Source organism: Oxyura jamaicensis, chromosome 2 (genome assembly GCF_011077185.1).
Source record: "Oxyura jamaicensis isolate SHBP4307 breed ruddy duck chromosome 2, BPBGC_Ojam_1.0, whole genome shotgun sequence".
Lineage (NCBI taxonomy): Eukaryota > Metazoa > Chordata > Aves > Anseriformes > Anatidae > Oxyura > Oxyura jamaicensis.
Window position 1 is genome coordinate 140,781,744 of NC_048894.1, and position 16,462 is coordinate 140,798,205.

At 41.6% G+C, this 16,462-nt stretch overlaps 2 protein-coding genes across 9 annotated transcripts in view; one reads left to right on the top strand and one right to left on the bottom strand.

Annotated features, from left to right (window-relative positions):
- Positions 1-9,840, bottom strand: part of NUDCD1 (NudC domain containing 1) — a 36,461-nt gene extending 26,621 nt beyond the window's left edge. The window contains exons 1-2 of one of the 3 annotated variants that reach the window (XM_035317817.1): positions 9,680-9,840; positions 445-599 (exon numbers count right to left, since the gene is read on the bottom strand). In XM_035317817.1, coding sequence (XP_035173708.1) covers positions 445-599; positions 9,680-9,797 — 273 coding nt within the window. In that variant the 5' untranslated portion in view covers positions 9,798-9,840. Of the gene's footprint in view, positions 1-444; positions 600-5,999; positions 6,082-8,710; positions 8,781-9,679 lie in introns of those variants that run through there. The other 2 variants (XM_035317819.1, XM_035317818.1) reach the window with 2 other exon arrangements.
- Positions 9,841-9,946: 106 nt separating this feature from the next.
- ENY2 (ENY2 transcription and export complex 2 subunit) lies at positions 9,947-14,900 on the top strand. 6 transcript variants are annotated; one of them, XM_035317821.1, is made up of 5 exons: positions 9,947-9,999; positions 10,402-10,483; positions 12,451-12,521; positions 14,467-14,541; positions 14,651-14,900. In XM_035317821.1, the coding sequence occupies exons 2-5, from the start codon at positions 10,416-10,418 to the stop codon at positions 14,725-14,727; spliced, it is 291 nt and encodes a 96-aa protein (XP_035173712.1). In that variant the 5' UTR covers positions 9,947-9,999; positions 10,402-10,415; the 3' UTR covers positions 14,728-14,900. The 6 variants fall into 6 exon arrangements, with proteins under 6 accessions (XP_035173712.1, XP_035173711.1, XP_035173714.1 ...); XM_035317820.1 differs by having other exon boundaries at positions 9,991-10,020; XM_035317823.1 differs by lacking the exon at positions 9,947-9,999 and adding an exon at positions 10,017-10,035.
- Positions 14,901-16,462: the final 1,562 nt, after the last annotated feature.

The following is a 16,462-nucleotide window of genomic DNA, read 5'->3' on the forward strand; positions in this document are numbered from 1 at the left end:
TGCATGCCTTCATTTATAATTCTAAACTGCACAGCTTCTTTCTCCCTTTATATCTACAATGATTGGATTTTCAAATTAGCAGACAGACAAACATCAAACAAAATAGAGGAGGAAGAGCTGGCAACTGGAAAAGCAGTGTCTGCTCTCTTCTTCAGCTTGTCACCATATGCCTGCCTTCCCCATCACGGAGTAAGATGCCGTACGATTGCAATACCAACGCAGCACAGTGCTAGTAAAGCACCGTTACTGAAAGACGTGACAAATTTCACTTAAACCCCTTCATACTTCCTGGTAAACACCATTTTTGTCATATCTACCTCTCTTTCTGGCAATTGCTTCCCCTCTGATTTTGCATCCAGATCCTCCTTAACATATTTTCTACTTTATTTTTTTCTACCCCTACCATTTCAAATTCAGTTATTTTAAAAAGAAGTTTGTTCTTACCAGAGTCACTGACAAATTCATAACCCTTCCAGACTGATCAACATAGTAGACATTATCCTGGGACCAGGAGTCAAGGTGAAGGTAATTATACATGCCAAAAGCACGCATGTGGTCAAGGGTATATTGATCATCACGGAGTTTCACTTCTGCTACAGCTGAGAAAAAAAGAACAACAATATTTTTAAGTTTATAATTTAATAATTTAAAGTTCAAATTAAGAATTTTAAAATAATTTGTCCATCCTTAGCCCACAGGCCTGGTTTATTTGAAGAAAAATACATTATGTAGACAGTTTAAAATTTCACCATAATTTTGGAAAGCAAGCCATCCACACCGAAGGTCACCGCAATCACTCACTGTGATGATAATGGATCATCTACCACCACTCAAGGTGTCCCATACTGCATATTCCAACATGTGTTGAGACCTCTCCAGTTTGTCAATAACCCTCACAACATGGAAACATGCATGCAACCACCCTGTAAAACTCACTTTTAAGTCTACTTGTGAAGAGGAAAAATCATTCTTCATCAACACATGGTATTACGGTAAAGGAAAACAATCCTGCTCTACAGTATTCAAAGAAAACAATGAACAAAAAAATCCCATCTAATTATGTGAATTTTATAACCTCAAATTCTGAACCACGCTATCAACACTTGCAAAGCAAAAGATTAAAACAGTACAAAGCAGAATTAGCACATGGTCATTACTGAAAAAATACGTTCCTAGCACTTCCACTGAGGTTGAAGAAATCTTCAGACATCTCCAGGATACCATCATCAAAATTACGGTGTAAGTTTTGTCTGAAGGAGGCTGCAAAGAATGGCTGCTCACTAATAACGATGCCTCCTTCCAGACAGGAATTGTGCTACTTAAAAGCATCCTTGAGCAAAGTGTTTCCAACCAGAAACCTCCCCTCAGCTGAGAGTAATCTCAGCTGGGATTATCTCTGCAAGACTAACCAAATTGTTTAAACTAGCTGCAGCTCCTTCCTGCTATCCCACACCTATACAGAGACTGAACAGCTCTGGTCCCAATGTATCCAAGTGCAGAAAATCTTCAAGTTCTAGCAAAGACGTCAGCAAGTGTCTAGCCTATCCTTCTCAAACAGTCTCAGACAGAATGCAACTACTCAGCTGCCCCCACAGCCAGCCCAGGATCCTCCGTTTTCTTGTAGGAAGTTTCTCTCATCCTTCATATGCCAAGAAAAGTCCTTCAGAAAGTTAGGAGAAGGAAACAGCCCATGATGAGAAGGCTCCTAACCTGCAGCATGGGAAGAGCACCTCAAGGCTAACAGTGAACCCATCCCAATAGTTATTCTAGTTTCTACTTTTCCAGCTTCCACACTTTCTTCTCTTTTCTGCTCAGAAACAAAGTGAAGAAATTGCCAGTGTTTCACTTCTGTCTTTGCCATCTAGCATCCATTCACAATTCCATGTAGCAGTCCTCATCTTACACTTTTTAAACTAAGATTTCTTATACTTTTCTTTAGCATCTATTTAAAGCCTACTAAAGAAGCAGTATTTTTCTCTGCAGTATTTTTTTCATAGAAAACCATGCAAGATATCCAGCCTGATTAAAAAAAAAAAAAAATCCAGTCACAGCATATAAAACGTTTGTAAAATGACGGTATAATTAGTTTCCTAATCACTGCTGATATTTGCAAACCGACAGTATTAATTCCACTCAGCTCAAATCATTATTCACATCCACCACGCTGGAGAGATTTTGGCACCTCTGCAATTAATAGGTTGCTGTTCCACGAAGCACGGCCCTCCACAAAGAGCTGGAATAGCAAAAAAGGAGCAGGAAGAAAACATCATAATGGGGAAGATGTTACCCATTCCAATTTGTACTTTAACTAATCAGAATATTTCACCGTAAATGACACTGTAAAAGAAATTAAAAGGCTGCATTGTGAAAATGCCTTTTAAAGCTGTTTCGACAATCAAGCTTTATTGCAGAGATATTTTTCCCAGCACGATGAGGGAAGAGAGGTGACATGAATATTCTGTAAACAATTAAAGACAAAAACAAACCTAACCCAAGACAATTATTTTTGGTGAATCCAAGTAGCTATCACCTATTTTCTATGTAGATCCATTTCCTGATCTTCTGAAATTACGATTCACACGCTGAAGCACCTAAAGTGTTTTCAGCCCAGAAAAGCTAAAATTGGCTCATTTTGTAAAGAATTTTGCAAAAAATGTTTCCCCGCTTCTCCTCTCTGCCCCCCTAAGGACACTGCTACAGGCAGAATTTTAACTAAAATATACACAAATGTTAAAAACAGTCCAAACTAGAAGCTTCCTAAACAAATGTATAACTTTCAAAAAAAACTTTGGAACAATGTACCATTGATTAGCTGATTGTGAGCTATAAGCTTTGTAAAAGCTGAAACAACAAAGTTTTCCAGCTGCAGTTCTGACAAGCCCTGAATAAACGCATCAGTTAAAGGAGATCCAAATCCCTTAGGATGCATTATGTAATTAACTCTTCATAAATACACGTCAGAAACTATACAATGTGTGATTTTTAACCAGGAAACCAAGCAAGCGTGTACTGTACTGTCACGTAACGCTTCAAATACAGTTATTAAATGCTCACAGAACGTACCCTGTACATACATCCCTATGCCAAGAAGAAATAATTAGAGAAACTATTCTGCCCTTAATTAATTGAAACTCATTCTGTGATCAAGTGAAATCTGCACACAAACGCCATCTGCTATCACATACCATGTGCTCAGGGAGTTTATATGAGATTTTATACTAGGATGAAGTTACATTCTTTCCGTTCTACGGCCTTCCAATTTCAACTTTTCTTGATGATCCTTGGTAAAAATTAGGAGAAAGCCAACAGAGCTGAGTGCAAAAGGAAAGGACAAAATGAAGCTAAGAATTTATTAAAAAAAAATCTAGCAAAATAGAAGCTAATGTAAAGGGAAAGTAAGTATTTCCATCAGATCATCATCGTATTCAGTCACATAGGAAAAAGAAAGCCCAAAGGAACTGGATCTAGAACACGGACTGATTCAGTAGCTCCAGTCTTTGGGGTTCAATTGCCAAGCAGCAGTTTATGATAGCTATTCCCACAGAATGATACACTGTCTTACTCAAGTTTCTGATAAACAAATCTGCACTGCTGAAACCCAGGAACATTGATTCAAACTGTCACACCAGTAATGAGAAAGAATGTACAGAAAGTATGTTAAATCTCAGCTTTCAATATCATTATACAACTGCAGCGAGGTGTCATACTTCAGGCTGGCATAAAAAAAATTACACCGCTTGTCTAGAATTGTACGTTTCCAGCACAATGCTTAAAAAAAGTAATTTGACTCAAAATATGTCCAAGCTAATCAAGCCAAGATTTTCAGAAATATCTAATTTACCTAAAAGCAGAATCACTAACATGAAGCAACTCATAAGAATCAAAAGGAGCAAGATGTCCCTAACCTAACTGGATCACCTTAGAATTAATTATTCTGTACAGCAAAAAAGTCTCCTCTGAATAAAAAGCACTAACAAGGGATTTATACTTTAACTGAATACTTGAGTCTTGCATCTGTTACCAAACATTACAAAGCAAAATTGAACAAAAAAAGTGAAGAACACACGTGAAATAAAAACCGCACACTGTCCATTGCTGAATACATCACAATGACTTTAAAATACTGGAAAATATGTAAAATAATTATACCAACATATTATTTGGGCGCATCAAATGCTACATGCTTCCATGTCATTCTTTGTTTTGCAGTGCCACCCAGTGGAAGCAATTCAGTATTTCATATACACTTTACACTAGTGGAAAATATTCCATTAATTTATTTTCTAGTATCAGTGGTCAGTATGCAGAGATCTTTCTAACCCAGCATCAGTTATTCTTTTAACATTAACAAATGTGTTTTTATTGTTAATGGCAGCATTGTGCTGTTGTTGAGTAAAAGGCTTGCTTTGTCTACTGTAGTAGACATTAGTAGTCTGAACACACAAGCTTACTGTTTAACAAGCACACAATTTGCTGAAAACATGCACACTTTCATTATAGCTATCATGTCAGGAGGTATTTTCATCAGATCAAATTGCTTACACAGGTATGAGAAGTAGACGTGCTCTATTGCACACTCACGTGAACATAAAAACTGAAGAAGCTGCAGAAACTAGCAACTGTCAAAGTGTCACTTTGGCAACACCTTGATTTATAAGCTGTCTCATGCCAGTTGTGAGAATCATTTTCATGAACACCAGTTGTAGAGCAGAACTCACCTGTATGTTATCTTTTTCCTTCTCAACAAATCAAAGTACAACATAAGAACAGTCACACGTCCCTGAGATCTAAACCTAGATTTCTGATCTATGGCTGTAAAAAGCCTGGGGAAGCCATGCCCTGCACCTTCTTAATATTTCCCAAACATGACTTCAAAGGTGCTTTTCTTTCCACATGTAATCTTTCAGTTTTCTAGTATACTACAAAAGGAAATATCTATAAAGGTTTGAAACCTATCAGTGTCCTTGGCTCCACAAGAAGACGCAAATGCATTTTTCCTCATAGCATTACTAAGGGGCAGGTACTTTCCAATGAAATACAGTGAATGGGGAACTACTTTTCACTGAAGCACAGAACTTCTAGTCTAAGCAGACTGCAAGCAAGGCAGTACCTTATTAACGCCTCTTCTCAAGAGTGAAAAAGAATGCCATTACAAAACTCAGTGCAAGGGCAGCACCTGAGTAAAACTTATGGACACAAACGAAGAAGAATGAAGAGAAAAATATACAAAATTTAGGATGAAGAGTTGGGCATTAAAGGCATTACTACTGTGTGACTCATTCCTAGTTGAAACCTATTACCAGGGTGAGGTGAGAAAAGAGAACAGCCAGTGAAAGTTGAGATGAACTTGGACAGAAGGGGCAGCCAGTAAGGACAACAAAGAACACATGAATCACGGTATTTAAAGGGGAAAATCTTGTAAAAGAATTTCACAATTCTTTTCCACTGTGAGCATATATTTAAGAAATTCATGACGAAATTGCCCTCTCCCATTAGATCCAATAAATTAACAGGGCTTTTACATTTCTTTCTGCTTCAGCTGCACACCTGACCAACACATTCATGGCAACCACAGCCTGGCAGTATTCACTGCTAGGCTGCCTGCAACTCAGTTTGACACGATGGTCAGACACTGAGGCTTGCTGTAGCCACAAGCACGACAACCACTATAAGGTGCCCAGCAATACCACACGCTGCTGGCCACCTGCTCCACGAGTACCAGTCTCCATCGATTCCATGCACCAAGTTTTTTTCTCATTTGATTGTAAAGGCAGCAGTGAAATTCATAAAATTGGATCAACTTAAAAACAACAAACATGACATTCTTTTTTAAGAGCAAAGAAATAAAAAATACTTCTTTTAATGAGCAAAGAAGGTAATGTTTAATGCTCAAGTTTGTCATAAGACTGCACATATGTCAGCTACAGCAGGGGTAATTCAGTTCTACTTAAGAACAAGACCTATTTATTATCACCTATTCCAAGTACTCCAAAACCTACATGCTCATCTCACTGCCACAAGATTTGGGATGCCACACAGGCAGAACTCCAAATCCCTGGTCATTTGAGGCAAGCTGAAGCAGTTTCCTGGAAAACAAAGGCAAAATTCAGCATCCATTTTTCCATTAATCTTCCAGATTCTAGTGCCACATTTTCACGCACAGTTGTAAATAAAATCATAAATTAGTCATGCTGACAGCATTCTTAATTATTTGACATTTTCTTCAGCTATTATCTTTCATTATTCATTCCCAATTTGAGGAAATAAAAGCAAACTCCCTGGCCCTCTCACATGATGTCAATTTGCTTGTTAATTTCCTGTGCAGTGATTCCAAAAAGCCAGGGCCTACAGGCCACCTGTGGTCTCTGCAACTCCACCCATTACTTCTGCCCAAAGTGCAAGCCTAGTTATGGGAGGATGCCCGCAGTGTAACACATATGGAGACCACAGAGAGCAGGCAATACAAAGTCCAGGTACAGACCATCTCTGTAGTATAAGGAAACTGCCTTGAAGTAAGCAAAAAAAAACAACGGAGAAAGAGCCAGCTACATGGCCCAAGGACAGGCTGAAAGAGATGAACAAAACATCTAGAAGACAGATTCAGGACCTGGATTGGATTACATTTCAGACTACTAATTAAAAGGAAAAAAAAAAAAAAAGAAAATGGATTTCTACTCTCCAGTAGACTGATAGCTACACACACACACACACACACCAGAATAGAGCATTAATGATTAATGACAGCAATTTAGTATTAATGATTTAGCAGGAGAGCCAAATAAGTTGGACCGAAAATAAGTCGGGGTCTTTGTGCTGTGGGAAGTGGATAAAGAAAAAAAACAGAGACACCAACTTCTATCACACAGGTTACTGCAACTCTTATGAAAAATACCTCAATGGAGAGACCCATTAGGAACTCCCATCAGTGAAATACTCTAATGAAATTCTGTAATCCTCATCCGTTTAGAATAGGTATGCAGCATACTTATCTGAGAACCACACAGCTTCCTTGACCTTTTTACAGACAGAACAACATATTAAGGATAAAACTGCATATAATTAAAATGGACAACTTAATTCCTACATGAAACACCTCCTTTGTTCAAAAAGAACACCCACATTTTAGTGAAATAATGTAGTGGGTTTATGTGGCAAGGTTTTGGTAGCAGGGGGCCATAAGGGTGGCTTCTGTGAGAAGGATCTAGAAGCTGCCCCATGTTTGGTAAGGGCCCCACTGCCGACCAGAGCTGAGCCAGTAAGTGATGTTGTTTGCACCTCTGTGAGAGCAGATTTAAGACAGGGAAAAAAAAACGCTGTGGCACACAGCAGCTGGGAGAGTGAGAGGAGTGAGGAACAGCCTTGCAGGCACCAAGGTCAGCGAAGAAGGAGGGGGAGAGGTGCTCCAGGCGCCGGAGCAGAAGCCCCCTGCGGCCTGTGGTGAGGCCCATGGTGAAGCAGGCTGTCCCCCTGCAGCCCATGGAGTACCACAGTGGAGCAGGGTTCCACGCTGCAGCCCGTGGAGGAGACCACGGTGGAGCAGGTGGACCTGCACCGACGGAGACTGCGGCCTGTGGAAGACCCCTGCCGGAGCAGATTCTGGGCCAGACCTGTAGGTCGTGGAGAGGAGCCCACATAGGAGCAGGTGACCTGGCAGGAGCTGCTGCCCGTGGGGGACCCAGGTTGGAGCAGTTTGCTCCCAGGGGATGGACCCTGTGGTACGGACCCATATCTGGAGCAGTTCTTGAAGAGCTGCTGCCTGTGGGCAGCCCACGCCGGATCAGTTCAGCAAGGACTGCATCCCGTGGGTGGGATCCCACAGCACAGGGGACAAGAGTGACTGAGAAGGAGCAGCAGAGAAGAATTGCTATAGACTGACCATAACCCCTATTCCCCCATTCCCCTGTGCCACTTGGGGGGAGGAGGTGGAAGAGGGTGGATGGGAGGGGGGGAAGGTGCTTTTGATTTCTTTCCTTTGTTTCTCACTTCTCTAGCTTGTTAGTAATAGGTAATAAATCTTACTATCTCCCTATGCTGAGTCTGTTTTGCCCATCACAATAATTACTGCATGATCTCCTTGTCCTTATCTCAACCCTTGAGCCCCTTTCATTGTATTTTCTCCCTGTTCCTCTTTGAGGAGGGGGTGTGAGAGAGCGGTTGTGGTGGAGCTCAGTCGCCCGCCTGAGCAAAACCATCACAGATAATCCAAAACTATCTTAAAAACCAGTTTTGCTAAACTTTAATCTCAAAACCAAGACACAAAAAACTAAGAAGCTGTACTTATGTTACATGAGTTGTTGCTACTTTTAACAGAGCTATAGCATGCTAACACACACACAGTCTTACATTTGGATGGTATTTTAAAAGGCAGCACCTACACCTTACAGTAAAGTCTTAGAGTGGAAATGTTAAACTACGTAACAAAAATGGCACTCTCATTAAGTTTTCCAGTCCTATCATAGGTCTACATGTAGTATTGTCTAACTTTCATTCACTCATTTGATACACAATTCATATACAACACATCTTTTGTCCCGCTATTAATATAATGTAGTCAACACAAAAGTAAAAGCAGAATTGCTTAATAACTCAGAGACAGGAAGGTACACTGTCCAGTACATATATAGACATAGATCAGCTTGCCCGAATACCACAATTGCTGTCTGGTCTTACAAAAATTAATAAATAAATAAAAAACAGCTACTTCATTGACTTTACAACAGACACAAATTTCACACATCAATTAAGCTAGAATGCTGAGATTTCAGGGGGCACGGGTATGGATGTGGACCCGTGCCCCATATGGCTTTGTGTCAATGTTCTGCTCAGTGAACAGAGAGCTGAGGTAATTCATCCACTAACACAGCAGCACCTCAAACGCTGATATCGCTTAGTAGAAAAAACAGAGCATGCAGTGAACAGCCTGAACATCTACCTGTGAACAACAAGCCAAGAAAAATAGCAATTTGCTAGAGATTGTGTAGGACTACGCTAATTGAATCACAGAATGTTAGGGATTGGAAGGGACCTCAAAAGACCATCTAGTCCAAACCCCCTGCTGGAGCAGGAACACCCAGATCAGGTCACACAGGAATGCGTCCAAGTGGGTTTTGAATGTCTCCAGAGAAGGAGACTCCTCAACCCCTATGTGCAGCCTGTTACAGTGCTCTGTCACCCTCACTGTGAGAAGTTTCTTCTCACATTTAAGCAGGACCTCTTATGTTCCAGCTTGGACCCGCTGCCGTTTGTACTTCCATTGGATGTCACTAAGAAGAGCCCGGCTGTGTTCTCCTGACAGTCACCCTTTACATATTATAAACGTTAATAAGGTCACCCCTCAGTCTCCTCCTCCACAAACGAAAAGACCCAGCTCCCTCAGCCCTTTCTCGTCACGGAGTTGCTCCGCTGCCTTACCCCCCCTCGTGGCTCTGCGCTGGGCTCCCTCCAGCAGCTCCCTGTCCTTGAACCACAACGGGACGCAACACCCCAGACCCTTCCGACTCACACCGCCCCGGGCCGCCTCACCCACCACCGGCCCTCACCACGGCCCCCGGTGGGTTTGGGAGGCTCCGTGTCCGCCGAGCGAGCGGGACCGGACCGCCGCCATGCCGGGGCCCTGTCACAGTGCGGAGGGGAGGGAAAGGGAGGGGAAGGGATGCCCGCCCGCAGCGCTGCCGCTCACCGTCGGCCAGCCCGAGGCGGTAGCAGGCCAGCGGCTCCAGGGACAGCTTGTAGCCCTCGAAGCGGGGCTCCAGCAGCAGCCGCTTGGCACGCAGCGAGCAGCTGGCGGCGGCCGCCATGTCGAGGCTGCGCGGGACCCCTCAGCACCGCCCGCCAACACCGCCTTCGCCGCGGGGCACGCTGGGAGCTGTAGTTCTGCCCCGAACGCCGCTGCCGGGAGGCGCCCTCAGCCCTGAAGCACGCTGGGAGCTGTGGGCACCCAGCTCGGCGCGGTCGCACCAACTACATTTCCCGGTGGGCGCTGCGAAGAGGGAGCGGGTTGTGAGCGCCCAGCCCGGCTCGGCTCGGCTCGGCTCGGTTCGGTTCGGTTCGGTTCGGTTCGGTTCGGTTCGGCGGGGGCGAGAGAGGGGGGCAGGGGCTGAGGCGGCCAGGGCTGAGGCGGCCGGGGCGCTGGGGATGGGGGGCGCCGTGGCAGCAGGAGGGCGTGGAGCCAAACAACGGCCTGGTGGGAAGGGACCTGAACCCTGATTCCAGCCCTGCTATGGGCAGGGACACCTCCTGCCAGCCCGGGGTGCCCACAGCCCTATCCAGCCTGGCCTGGGGCACCTCCAGGGATGGGGCAGCCGCAGCTTCTCTGGGCAGCCCCAGCCCACGTCCCCCCCGTTGTCTTCTCTCAGCCCTGTTCGTGTGGGTAGCCTCATAACTTTCTTCTTCCCCTCCTAGGTCAGCTTTGCAAGATGAATAAGGACGCCCAGATGAGAGCCACCATTAACCAGAAGCTGATAGAAACGGGGGAGCGGGAACGGTAAGGGGGCGTTGGGCGCTGCGGCCAGGCTTCAAGCGCAAGACGCCAAAACGCCAAATGGTCAAAAGGCCAAAAAAATGCCAATTTTTTTAATGGCTGAATGTGCAGATCTTCTCTATTACGTAAAGCTTTATAAAAGCATTATCATCTAAACACTTTTCTAATTTTACCCTTTAAATAAAAGATGGGTGGTTGGCCTGAGAGCTCCAAAGCTTTGTTGTCTGGTAGGTTGTGTCGGAGAACTCTTGGCTCATGCACAACTTGTTGTGTTGGAGAACTCTTGGCTCATGCACAACTTGTTAACATACATTTCTTTGCAGTAAAATCTCATTATTTCCTGATAAAGACAACGAGACAACCCTTTTCTGCTTTTGAAGTTTTCTTCTGTATTCCTACATCTTTCTTTGCCATGGAAAGAAATACGTAGTAGAATAAAACAGCACCTGTAGAAATCATTGTAGAGCCCAATAAAAGCAAACAAGTAAACTACACGGTGTATTGTGGCAGCTAGTTTTCAGCCTTTTGTTGTCTCCTCACTCTGTTCTGTTTCTATTGTATTCATGCAACATCAGCATGCTTTTAACGTTCCACGCCTCGCTTCAGTGTAGGTGTAACACCATATGCCAAAAGCTCAATTTCCTTCATTGTCTAGGCTTGTATGAGAAGGAGCCTTCTTCCTAGGTCATTGCACAGCCCTGTGTCTACCGTAACCTCGTGTAGACTGACACAATGCCTGTGCTCTTCTTCCTGCCTGGCTGTGGCCATCCCCTTGGAGACTGCACAGAGCTGCAGCAGAGCACGAAATTTCTTGAGGTGGTGCTGGGACCTATTTTATTCTAAGAGTAAGCAGAGTTTTGACAGAATGTCAACAGCTGTATTTTCAGCAAGTTTGACCAGAGACAAAGCACTCAGCTTGATTTAAGAAATACCCAGAAGCAGTGAATTTCACCTGTATTGTCATTTTGCTTTTTCTTAGCAGTTTGTCTTTCCTCTACACAATTCATGGAGTAAAAAGGGTTATAACTACCAAGTCCAGCTTCTTGCTGGTGTCCACTTATTCAGAAAAAAATAATTTTGCTAGGGTTGTTTAGGATGGTACAAGATAAGTCAGCTTGCTAGTTGATGAAATAAAAGGTGAGGATATTACTTTTATTTTCCCTTCTTCTGTTTTTCATTAATAACCTTCACTTGTTTAGTTTTCCTTCAGTATTCTCTCTCAATATATGTAGTATGTGTATCATTGTTTCTTACTCATACAGTTCCTAGCCACACGTAGGAAGCAGTACAGTGCTTGTCTTAGTTCAATTAATAAAACTAAGTAGAAAAGATTTCTTACATATAACAAGTAGAATTTTGTTGTTTAATTGGTCAGGGTTCTCAGTTCCAATTTGAATTTGAAATGCTAAAACACTTTTTTCAAATTAAAGAAGCAGGTGCTAATTCTGCAATTGCATTATATACATTGAGATTTCTTTCATTCTTACTATGCTACTACAAGATGTAAGATTCCTTTCCCTTCTTCTTCACCCAAAACGAAGTAAAGCATAACTGGGGAGACAGTTAAAGACAAAAGTAGTACCAAATTCTTGTTTCAGAAAGAGAAGGCTTTATTCATGTAGAAAGCCTTGTTTCAAACTAAATATTCCAGCTTTGAATGTCGGCATGCATTTGCAACAGAGTAGTCTCAGGTAGATTCATAGGCTTCTACCTCTTTTCTGTGGCTGCAGCATCAGTGCTACCTTAAGACTGAATTAGCTTCTGAGCCAACTCCTTCTCATAGTCCAAACATGGTACGCTGAATTGATACGTGTTCAGGATGGGGTTTACATGCCATTCAGCCATTTCTGCTGCTGGTCTGGAAATTCTGCTCTTAGTAGTAACCGTGGGCTTACTTTTCATGCTGAAGCATATTTGAGCTTGCTGGGAATGTTTGCTGTTCCTAATACATTTGTTTATTGTCTTAATAGCCTTAAAGATTTGCTGAGAGCCAAGTTAATTGAATGTGGCTGGAAGGATCAGTTGAAGGCACACTGCAAAGGTAATTGGTGGTCAAATAAATAATCCTGTATAGTCAGCTGAGGTTGTGGCCAAATAAAGGTCCCATATGAAAACTTTTACTGTCTAACAGTCAATTTAAATCATATTTAGGGAAGCGAAAATATCTCTGGCAGTTATTTTCATGTGCAAGAAAGCATTTTGCCATCTTTGCCAAAAAAAAAAAAATCTTAAGACTTTTCTCTAATCTGAAACTCAATAAGTGCCTGAGAAAAAAATTGGAATCAGTTCCCTAAACATTCATGACCATACAGCTTTTTGTTTTGAGAAAGATGAGTTCCTATACAACTTAAAAATATAAAAGAATTGTGTCACTTGCATACAGGAGAGAAAAAACATGCATTTTTACTACTTTTGAATACAATTCATGAAAATAAGATCATCTGCCTAATTAAGAGAAAACAAGCTGATGAACCTCTGCATACCCACAATTTTAGTGTTGAATTAACTATCGTTACTACAGTTTACTGACTTGTATGAAGCTGATAATTTTTAAGTAGTATTTCAGCCTCCAGAAGTATTACTACGTGGTCAAATTTGCTTAGCATAAATAACATATCCTTTGAGCTTTCGCTCTAATTCTGATTTGCTCTATCAGCCAAAGTTTTTGTGAGGCTGTGTATGACAAATTGTTTTCATAAGTGAATTTGCAGAGAAGGCTGAAATGGCTAATGCTTGCAGTTGTCTGCCTGATGCCACTGCCAGAGACTACCCATTTCAATGGTACAGATAATAAAGGGAATGTAAATCTGCCTTTTCAACTATACATTTTATAATCTGCTGTAGTAAAGTTAGTTGGAATTGTTGAATTTATGTTTGTATTCTGAACTGTAACTGCAGCTGCTGAGAAGACAAACCTAAGTTCAGTTGTCCTTACTAAGGGCATAATAACCTCCAATGGAAGAGACAGAGGGTTTTTGTTTGTTTGTTTTGGTAGCTTGACCTAGATCATGGAATGGTTTGGGTTGGAAGGGACCTTAAAGACAATCTAGTTCCAGCCCCACTGCCATGAGCAGGGACACCTCCCACCAGAAAAACTTGGTCAAAGTTCCATCTGACCTGGCTTGGAATACTTTCATGGAGGGGGCATCCACAACCTCTCACATGTGTGGATAAGGGCCAATAAATGAGCAATCCAAAATAAATTTCTACAGGAATTTAACCCCCAAAAACAGTTGACAAATAGTTCACATGTTGTCAGTTCAGAAAATATATTTGGTACCTTGGAGACTAGGACTCTGCAATTCTTAAACATACTGACAAAGTTAAAATGTTAATGTTTAAACAAAATACGTTAGGTTTATGCTTCTGAATTGAGGCTTTTCAGCATTGACTTTTGCATTTTTTCAATAGACTTCTAGGCAGTATAAGTAGGTAATTTGTTAAAATGCAGGTATGTGGATGGGATATCTTAAGCATTGCTTTTATTTTGCAGCAGATTTATACCTTTCAAACTTGCTTTTTTACTGTGCTGGGGTTTATAGAGCTATGTTGCTTAATCTACTTAGGACGAAGAGTTGTGTTTACTGCCTCTGTGCAGTAAAAATCTTTTTCCAGTTGAATCTTTCTCACTATTATGTAAATAATGCTTTTGAAGAGATGTTTAGGCTAGCTTGCAAACTCCAAAATGCTCCAGTAATGTGCACATCATCTGGTAATGCTCAGATAAACTTTCTAATATTTGATTTTAAACTATGAGCTGACTGAGATACATCGTTAGTAGGAAGTTTCCATCCTGAAGCCTATGGCACGAATTGGAGACTAAATCCACTGAGCAATGCAGTAGGTAGAGAGTTAATAACCTACATCTAGGCCAGAATCTATAGGCTTCCCTGATGCCTGCAGGTTTTGTATCTTAATCATTGACAGAGGTTTTGTCTTCTACTGAATTAATTAAGACTTCAAATATCTGTCTTGGTCTTCCCCAGATGTCATCAAAGAAAAAGGATTAGAGCATGTCACTGTTGATGATCTGGTGGCAGAAATCACTCCCAAAGGTAGAGGTAAGAAAATACAAAAATGGGTGTTATAATACATTACACTTGCAATACAGGTAGGTTAGCATATTTTTCCTTTGGTCTTTTACGCTTCTTGCTTTCTGATGTGTTTCAGCCTTGGTACCAGACAGTGTGAAGAAAGAACTCTTACAAAGAATAAGAACCTTCCTTGCCCAGCATGCCAACCTTTAATTTCAGCAGTCGTCTTCAATACAGTATTTCTGTTTCTACATTCTGTCAGTCGTGTCAGGATTGGAATGCAGTTTCCATGCTCAATGATTGAAATTCATTATTTTTTTTGTATGATTTCCTTTTACTGCATCAATTTCTTGGTGTTATTTTAATAAAAAAAGTGGACTTATGGTTCTATGGCTCTTTATCAATATACTGTAACATGGTATTATATATTTCTTTTTTTTTCAAATTTTAATAATTCAGTTTTCTACAGTTGTGTAGAGTTGTTCAGAGGTCTTAAAAGATGTTTAAATTTAGAGCTTAGTGATATGGTTTAGTGGAGGACTTGTTAGTGTTAGGTCAGAGGTTGGACTAGGTGATCTTGGAGGTCTCTTCCAACCTAGATGATTCTGTGAGATTCTCCTCACACACACACAACAAAAACAAAAAAACACCAACAAGTATGTTAACTAGAAATGCAGATGGGGAGAGAATTTGGTGGAAGATGGGGTATGACTTACTACTGAGCACAGTCTTTCTCATTTTCCCTATTTACCCTGATAGCATGAAGAAATTAAAAGCCTATATGAAGCTCCTAGTGCCCTTCCTCTTTAGTGCTTTGTTGCTGGGGAGCAAGTGGTTAGAAGCATCTAACTTGTTTTGCAAATACTCAGTAACTGGTCAGAGGTTGAATTATTCAAACAAGGCAATTGTATCTTTCATCTGTAATTCTCCCATTTACTTTAGTTACAAAGAGTCACTATTCTGATCAACAAAAATGTCTTTTCTAGCTTTGCCCACATCACTGGTAACTGAATTTTGTGGATGTTTGGGCCTTTTGAAATTTAAATGTGATACAGTACAATGGCAACATAAGTCTCAACACGATAGATTTTAAACTATTGTTTCTGCAACTGCAGCATCAGCCAAGTCTATAAATAATGGAAAGAATAATAACGAATAGAGGATCTGGAAAGTGGCTTTGAAGTGAGAATGTTTAGTTTTAGGGAACATCACTGTGAGGTAAGTGTCTTAATAGGTTATGAATTGTAGAAAAGCATAAGCATAAACTGAGTGATTGCATGCTACTGACTTGTCTGCGATGAAAAATGAATTGACTGAATCTAATTCTTGATACTCCTAATTAGAAGAGTACTCGGAAAGCTATCACACAGAGCTGTTGCTTAGACGAGTGTACCTGTTGCAACTGGGTTTTTGTCTTGCTTTCCGAGTGATTGGCGAGGAGAGGTTGCAGGAGAAGCCCAGGAGGTGGCACCCGCGTCCCCAGTTTGCGCACGGTCAGTGCCAGAGGGCAAGTGCTCTGTGAAATTTACCTGCTCCAACTGGAGAACAGGAGAGCAGGGTCTACCAGTAGCTGCAGGTTAAGTATGGCACTGGACACAAACGAGTATGAGCTAGGCAATACTGATGTTCAGTGAGACAAGATCTAACTGACCGTGGACACCTTTTCTCCACATGAAACCATGTTCCTGCCAAGACGAGTGTGGCATGAGCCGAGAACAGGGATCTGCTGCGTGATAGACACTCCTTTTGAGCCCCTAGGCTGTACCGCTTTAAATCAGGCCAGCTTGAGAATACTCACTCTAGGTTATTGTCTCTACATTATTAAATAATGGTAGATGCTGGAAAGAAGAAAATTCTTCTATTTAAAGGTCCATGGCCTTACCTGGTAAAAAGTTTATTTGCAATGAGTATGTTCCGTTTGAATTGCATATATGGATATTTATTCTGA

What these genes read in the sequence shown, in the direction of transcription:
- ENY2 (XM_035317821.1), top strand. Translation starts at nt 10,416, where the DNA reads ATGAATAAGGACGCCCAGATGAGAGCCACCATTAACCAGAAGCTGATA. An exon ending in GAAACGGGGGAGCGGGAACG is followed by an intron (nt 10,484 to 12,450) that starts GTAAGGGGGCGT and finishes TTGTCTTAATAG; the next exon opens with CCTTAAAGATTTGCTGAGAG. An exon ending in AATCACTCCCAAAGGTAGAG is followed by an intron (nt 14,542 to 14,650) that starts GTAAGAAAATAC and finishes GATGTGTTTCAG; the next exon opens with CCTTGGTACCAGACAGTGTG.